This window comes from Triticum dicoccoides, chromosome 1B (genome assembly GCF_002162155.2).
Source record: "Triticum dicoccoides isolate Atlit2015 ecotype Zavitan chromosome 1B, WEW_v2.0, whole genome shotgun sequence".
Taxonomy (NCBI): domain Eukaryota; kingdom Viridiplantae; phylum Streptophyta; class Magnoliopsida; order Poales; family Poaceae; genus Triticum; species Triticum dicoccoides.
In genome coordinates this window covers 672,739,801-672,747,851 of record NC_041381.1, presented here as the reverse complement: position 1 = coordinate 672,747,851, position 8,051 = coordinate 672,739,801, and the positions used below count along the sequence as shown (strand labels likewise).

At 50.2% G+C, this 8,051-nt stretch overlaps 1 protein-coding gene across 1 annotated transcript; it reads right to left on the bottom strand.

The window, feature by feature from the left end:
• Nucleotides 1-451: 451 nt before the first annotated feature.
• On the bottom strand, nucleotides 452-3,574 carry LOC119349571 (BTB/POZ and MATH domain-containing protein 3-like). Its single transcript, XM_037617621.1, has one exon. The coding sequence runs from the start codon at nucleotides 3,178-3,180 to the stop codon at nucleotides 2,041-2,043; it is 1,140 nt and encodes a 379-aa protein (XP_037473518.1). The 5' UTR covers nucleotides 3,181-3,574; the 3' UTR covers nucleotides 452-2,040.
• Between the last annotated feature and the right edge of the window lie 4,477 nt (nucleotides 3,575-8,051).

The following is an 8,051-nucleotide window of genomic DNA, read 5'->3' as shown; positions in this document are numbered from 1 at the left end:
ATATGGCAGATTAGACAGACCATCCTCATGACATTGTTCCCGGCCCGACGGTTTGCTTGTCAACTAACAAAGTTAACTAAAATCTCCCGGGCCAGTTCTTGTTCCAAATACTAGTCGACAGACCATCCCTGATTCTTTTCATCAGTCCAACGCAAAACATAGGTAATGGCCGCACAACGGTTTGCTTGCTTCCTAATTAAATTCAGGCTAATGCATGTGGGTTCTTAGATTTGGCACAGATTGATCTCAAACTAAAATCTCCTGGGCGAGTTCTTGTTCCAAATAATAGTCGACAGACCATACCCAGTTCTTTTCATCAGTCCAATCCGAAACATAGGCAGTGGCCGGCCCGGTGGTTTGCTTGCTTCCTAATTAAATTCTAGGGGTCGAAGCGGCACCAAAAGTCTAAGGAGAACTATTTCACCTGGTGTTTAATTGTTGAAGTGTTTTCAGTGGAAATCGCCAGTGTGACACCTGCTACTAACAAATTGACTTACATTGCTTTCTTTGCTGGGCTTTTGCAAGCGGGCTCAAAGAGAGTGTGGTCACCTACTCTGGGCCGACTGGATTATATTGAACGGTTATCTATAGGATTTAGTGTTATCAGATCCTAAATTATGGGACAATTTTAAATTAAACTAGGAAAATGTGTGAATACATGAAAAATAAATAAAACTCTAGGCTTCAGAAACGGTATTACATGCATAAATTGATCTTCTATCTGATACATAAATTAGTAGAAAACAGATATTTGTGGTACAAAAAGTGATCACAAAACAATTTGTGGCTCGAGTCCATTGTCATAGAAAATAATAACAACATAATAGAAGAAAAAAATGGTTTAACAATTTATTCTAGTGACATAATGAACCAAAACAATGTGAACAATAAAGGAAAGTGCATTTCAAAATAACTAACATGAGCAAAAGAAAGTAAAAGTATATAAATTATACTTCTTTTTATACCTCACAGTTGTCATCTTGTGATAGCTTTTATAGTATTATTTTTTCCCATACTTTACCCCTTAGTTACGATGTCGTGACAATTTTTTTGCTCTTTTTATAGTCCCAAAACTAACAAGCTAGATCTAATTGCTAGGACTAGGAGGATGTGACAACCGATGGATGTGAAAGATCATTGATGTCGACCAAGGGGGTGAGTCGAGGGGAGTGAATAGGCGACTAACATTTTCTTCATTGATTTTAGGAATATTGTGGAGATATAAAGGTCGTTAAAATGCAACTACATGAGATAAACCCTGCATGTAGTACACAAGCAAATACACGAACAAGATTAACAAGTTTGATGTTTCTATCAGAATTTGTGTTCCTCTGATGTTTGTTGGCATATATATCCATGGGCGTAAAGGCGCAGAGCGTGTGGTACCTGACGCACTGGCTGATGGGAGTGGTGGTGTGTGTGGTGGGAGTGGCCACCGTCTACATCGACCTCCACACACCCGGGAGAGGACCCGCAGGAGAATCAGGTTCTAGACGGTGCTCCTCATCTCCAAGGTCTCCACCATGGTGCTCATCTACCTCCTGCAGGACAGGTGGAACCACTCGTGCGGCAAGAGGCGGCCACCAACAAGCAATCAACATGTTCAACGACAATGGAGAAGCCGTCATACCCCACCAACGACCACAAGGGGGTGGCCGTCATGCCATAACAATAGTATGCCGACGGGAGGGAGCTTGGAGGAATGGCACCGACGATCTGTACAGTTCCCTCCGATTCGTTAATTCAAGCTGAAGATTGGACAGCTTTCAGGATCACATAGCTAGATAGACAGATACATTTTCACACTGTTGCATTTTCACCAGGCCTGGCCATTTTCAGGATCGCATTATCAATCAACATGGAGATTGCTGAAGCCAAGGTACGGAGTATGTACTCAGATTCACACTGCATGAAAGGAATGCATGACAATAGATCAACATTGATGTTTGCTTAACTGAATCTATAAACCATCCATGCCTTGCGCACATATGTTTGATCCTCTTATGCGTACCAGAAGCCCCATGAGGACACTGTTACGAACTAAACTTTGGAAGCAAGCTTGGCAATGAGCTGGTTCAGAACGGAGTGATCGGTTGCACCTATGTGCTCCCAGTCGCTGGTCGCCATTACTTGTCCCAAGTCTGCAGCTGACTGAACCTTGAGGAACTCCAGGCACGCCTCCTTAAGTCCACAGCATTGGAGCTGCGCTGCCACAGCAAGGATGGCCGACACCGAGCTCAAATCTATGTGCTCCAACAACCTCTCTTCACACATCGACTTGAGCCTCTGGAGATCAAACCTATCCGCCGCGGCAAGCAAGTGGCGCAGCCACGTAACCTCATCAGCTCCACCTTCTTCTACTTCTGCTTCTCTTTCCGCCTCCATCTCTGGCATCAAGTCAGTGTAGATGAAACCAAGCAGTGCCTTGAAGATGTCCGGTTCCATGTCTTGTATTTGTATGGCGGCCGCCGTGGTCCCCTCCTTCATGGGGCCAAAGAGCTGTGCCATGAATACGGCGGAACGGGACGCGAGCACACACCGGTGGGCGGCGAACATCTCATGGCCGACCTCGAACGTCACATCGGCGCCCACCTCCGTCACTAAGAGATGGCTCAGATGCTCGCTTATGTTAGATGACGGCACCTTTACCAAGGGAGCAGCAGCAGCAGCTTCGGCGATGATGAAGTCACACCGGATGGTGAAACAATCATCCTTGAGATGATCTGACTTCTCAAGGTCCTCTCCTTTTATGAAACAACTGCGGCCCCAAGTAGAGCCACTGCCAGAGAAGTCGCACGCTTTGATTGCACGGATGAATGCTTGATCTTGCTTGCTAACCTCATCAACCAAACTAAACTGGAGATGCACCTTCACGGGCCGTGCAACATCCTGGTCAAGCACAAGATAAACCGAGATGGAACCGACATCCTCCGGGGCATAACCATTGGGATGGAACCTCAGAACCCATTGATAGCCTCCAGCTTTGAATGTGCGACCCATGATTGTCCCTCCATTGGGCAGGTCTTTGATGCGGGAGTAACCTTCCACCACAAGCAGGTGATAGTAGCAGCTGCCTCTGCTGGCTGCGCTGGAGCCGGAGTAGATCATGTCCGATTCCGCCGACAGCCGCGGCAGCCTGCCGCCACTGCCAGCAATGACGGATACGCCGGCGAACGACATGGTTCCTGCGATCTTGTGGGCTAGCAGCACTTTGACGATGTGGGGCAGCAGGGGTCGCTGGGCGAGCGGCGAGCCGGCGACAGGGGAGGGTGGCGTTGAATGGGCGGGGGAAGAGGCGGCTTGGGGGAACGGCCGCACGAGGGAGGGTTTCGGCAGGCCAGTCAGCGCTGGGGAGAGCGGCGCAGGGTGGGGGTCGACGGCGAAGCGGCGCAAGGGGAGTGGTCGACGGCGAGGCGGCGCAAGGGGAGTGGTCGACGGCGAGGCGGCGCAAGGGGAGTGGTCGACGGCGAGGCGGCGCAGGGGAGAGCTGTGCAGGGCAGTGATCTGCGGCGAGGCGGCGCTGGGAAGTGATCGACGGCGACGCGGCGGCGAGACGGGGAAGGAGGCCAGGGATTTGGCGTTGGAGACGGCGGCGGTGCGAGAGTGGCGAGCAGAGCAGGAGAGAGCTAGGTTAGAAACTGGGGGAGCAGCCCATGAAAATTCTGCGCGGTGGGCTGAAAAAAGTCCTGCTGGCCCAATTGTTAGGGCTTTTACGCGAAATTCGGCCGCCGCGCATTTATTTTTGAAGAACGCTCGCACTCAGCCGACTGATAAGAGCATCTCCAGCCGTTCGGCCCCCAGGCGCCGAAAAAAAACGGCCTACGGGCGAGCCAGCGCTAGATCGGCACCTGGGGCTCGGTTCGCTCCCAGCCACGCGCCCACGGTTGCCGCGGATTCGGCGAAGTTTTTTTGCAAACTCGGCGATTTTTGCACGAACTCGGCCATATTTCGTACAAATTTGTACAAAAACTTGGAAATATGCATGAACTACGCCTAATAACTTAAAAACGAACTAAAAAAGCCTAGCCGCCGCCGCCGCCGTCGCCCCCGCGCCGTCTACATGCCGAGGAGCCTGTAAAAGCAGGTGTAGTCGCCACCGTCGTCGTCGTCGTGCGCCCTGCTGCAGCCCTCGCGGGGGTCCCTGCTGCAGCCCTCGCGAGGGGCACCGATAACACTTGACGGCCCGGCCTCGCCATCATCATCGCAGTCGATGACGATAACGCCGCCCTCCTCGGCGCGGCTACGGGCCTGGGTCTCCAGGTACGCCCGACGCTAACGGTGCACCTGCTCGCGAACGTAGTCCTCCTTCGCCCATTTTTGGGCGGACTCGTCGTCAGGGGCCACCATGACGGCGTGCTCCGGCTTCACGAGGAGCATGTCCGGCTTGGGCTTCGGCCGGACCAGGCGGAGGGAGTGCCTCGTCGGTGCTATCGCCGGCGAGGGCTTGTTGATGATGAGGGCGCCGCTGCGAACGCGACACCCGAGTGGTGTCCCCTCCGGCTCGGGCTTGATGGGGCGGAGGGCCGGCGAGTCGGAGCCCGACGATGAGGACGACCCTGGCTCCATTCGCCGCGGGATCCAGGAACTGCCGCGGCGGCGAGAGAAGGAGGGCCGCGTCGGGTACTCCAGCCGCGGCACATTGCCGGTCTTGATGTGGTCGAGGACGACGTCGAGTGTGCGGTCGAGGACGCCCCACCACTTGCGCCGTCCTTCAGAGTTGAGGCGGCCGCAGGGGATGATGCCGTTGACGGAGGCGATCTGCTCCTCGCGGCGGCGCTCGAAGTATAGCGTCCACAGTGTTTCGCTGTCGGGCGCGTACCTCGGCTCGTTCCGCTGCTCCTCCGTCAGCGAGGAGCGGATGCGGGCGATCTCTGCCCGCCGTGCCACCCCTTCGGGCACCGGCGACACCGGGACGCCGCCGGTGCTCAGTCTCCACGAGCCCGGCACGCGCATATCGGGGGGCGCCGGGTACTCGACCTCGTACAGGAGGCGCGCCTCCGGCTCCTGGAGGTGTCGGTGGCCGAAGCCATTCACCGCGGCGCCGTCGCCAGGGTATATCTCCGCCATGACTTCACTCGTTGGCGGGCATGGGTGGTGAGGGAGCTCGCCGGCGAGGAGAAGGCTGTTTCACGGGAGGGAGAGGGGGAGGTTGTGGCGCTCACCGGCGGGGAGGGGCGCTTTTTATAGTCGAAGCGGGGTGGCGAGGGGCGGCATGCGGGCGGACGCGTGGCGCATGTGGGCGGGGTGCGCGTCGGCAGCGCCTTCACTGCGCCGCCCGTGAGGCATCAATGAAGGCTGACCGACGCGGCAGCGTGGCAGCCTTCGCATTGATTCCCGCGGGAATCGAGGCGATGAGGTTGACGAAGCGGCCGTCTCGCTGACTCGGCGGGCCCGCGGCTATTCGCGCCAAAACGCTCGCCCCGGCGCCCCCAGGCGCCCCCCGGCGCGTCGGGTTCGGCCTGGTTCCGCCGGCGCTCATTTCGACCCAAGCCGACAAAAAACGGGCTTTTGAGAGCGTAACTGGGCCGTTTTTTCGGCGCCGACGCAAAAAAACGGCTGGAGAGGCCGTTCTGTGGGCGCGACTGGAAATGCTCTAGGTAGGTGCACATCGGCCGACTGATAACATCGACATCCGTAGGCATCTCCAAGGCTTGAACATCACATGTCCTTGATGCAGAACAAATTAAATCACAGACTAATCCAGGTGGGCTCTCGGATTTTAATCACAAACATAAATCTCTCTATAGTCACTTTTCAATCCAAATACTATAGTCGATAGACCATCCCCAATTCTTTTGATCACTCTAAAGCGAAACATAGGCGACGGGCGGGCAGATGGTTCGCTCATACGTTTTGCAAGAAGTGAAAACAAAACAATTTGCTGCTCAATTCCATTCTTATACTCCCTCCGTTCCTAAATATTTGTCTTTCTAGAGATTATTTCAACAAGTGACTATATACGGAGCAAAATAAGTGAATCTACACTCTAAAATATGTCTATATATATCCGTATGTGATAGTCAATTTGAAATCTTTTAAAAAACAAATTTTTAAGAACAGAGGGAGTAGAACACGGTTTATTTTACGAACATAATGAACCAAAACAATGTGTCCGATAAAGAAAGGAAAATTCATCTAAAAAATGAACATGAACAGAATAAAGGAAAATAAAAGTAGGTACATTTTACCTCTTTTTTATACATATCATATAGTTGCCATCTTATGGTAGCTTCTATAGTATTCTCTTTCTGTATTTTACCCTTTAGTGTGACAATTTTTTGCTCCTTTTATAGTCCACAAACTAACAGGCTTGATATACTCCCTCCGTCCGAAAAAACTTATCTCAAACTTGTCTCTCAAATGGATGTATCTAGCACTAACTTGGTGCTAGATACATCCATTTGAGAGACAAGCTTTTTCGGACGGAGGGAGTACTTGCTAGGATGTTGTGACAGCGAATGGGTGGTGAAGGATCATTAATGTCGATAAGGGGTGAGGGGAGGGGAGGGAATAGGCGACTCACAATTTGAGGAGCACTACGCGTCGGCCAAGTGATGATCCAAAAAGATCAATCGCCTCGCCGTCCGTTTGATGGAGCCCCTAATAGCAGTCTGATGGACCGCCATATGATATGAGCGTCAGCTTATGCAACAAGGCTACTGTTGCGTTCATCCTGCTGCAACAGAAGCCTTGTGCAAAACATCATCGAACCGTTTATTCTTTCTGAAACAAGACCCCTTTGCAAAAACCATATGAAATAAGACCCTTGTTACAAAAAAAATCACCACCGAACCGTTTTTTGGTTTCTGAAACAAGACACATATTGCAAAAAAGCTTCACCACTGAACCATTTTTTGTTTATGAAACAAGACCTCAATTGGAGAAATCTTCAGAAACAAGACCCATGTTGCAAAAAAAAAAAAAAACTTCACCACCGAACCAATTTTTTTTGTTTATGAAACAAGACCTTCGTTGGAGAAATCTTCTAGAACAAGACCCTTGTTGTAGAAACCTTATGATAACATTTGCATGTGTGAGCTATATGTATACATATACTATTTGCTAGTGTACTTATATGTGTACCGCACGAACTTGTTAATCTTTTAGGAATGGCCGGCACCGGTGACCTGTACAGTTTCCATAATCTTAGAATTATCCTCCAAGTAGTTGATTAATTCAGTTTCCGTAACCTGCACAGTTTCCAGCTGTTTGTTGTTATTTGGCTTTGAGATACTACCTCTGTTTTTAAAATGTATAAGACCTTTTATGCAGTTCAAATTGAAGTGTCAAAACGTCCTATACATTTAGAAACAGAGGGTGTACATTATAATGTTGATTTTCATACAAACTAATAGACCATTCAATATCATCACAGTTATTCATGCATGCTCTTAATTTTCTTTTGAGCTATGCTAAGCTACTCGCAGAACCTCTTGGGTTCAGATAGAAGCTAGCTTTGCTCTCTCCTCTTTAGATTTCAATAGTTCAAATGCCTTGCATTGCCAAAATTCACTGACTTCCTATAGTGGAGTAGCAGGACCCTCCAGTTATCAATAGCAAAGAGATCCCTTCCTTTGAGCTTCAAAAGAACACGTTTCTATTTAACACCATCAGTCCTGTCCTGTTTCTCAACTCAGTTTCAGACCTATGCGGTTTTACACATGCAGCAGAAATTTCATCATTGCAACACTAAGTAAAACTTTGACCCATCAAAGGCTTTGCTTTTCAAATCCAAGTCCCAAAAATATGGCTGCTGGCGGTAAAACTTAGCTTCCTAAGCATTCCCTCTCTCCTCTGACATTGCAGACTTGAGGGCATTCATACCGTCCTGCTCTCGCTGAACATGTAGACAACATATAGTTGAATGCTTATTGAAAGCTCTTTGGCCATTTCAAGTAGTTTAGTTTAGAAATGTTGTACTGCATCCCGAGTATTCAGAAGCCTTTTTTGGACCGCTCCAGCTGCCCACACAAGCCGCAACACATATTTAAAAGCGACAATTGGAGAGTCATGGGACATGTTTTCCTCGGAAACCCTAAGTATCTATTGCT

Excerpts from the sequence above, each read along its gene's own strand:
- LOC119349571 (XM_037617621.1), bottom strand. The coding sequence starts at position 3,180 with ATGTCGTTCGCCGGCGTATCCGTCATTGCTGGCAGTGGCGGCAGGCTG.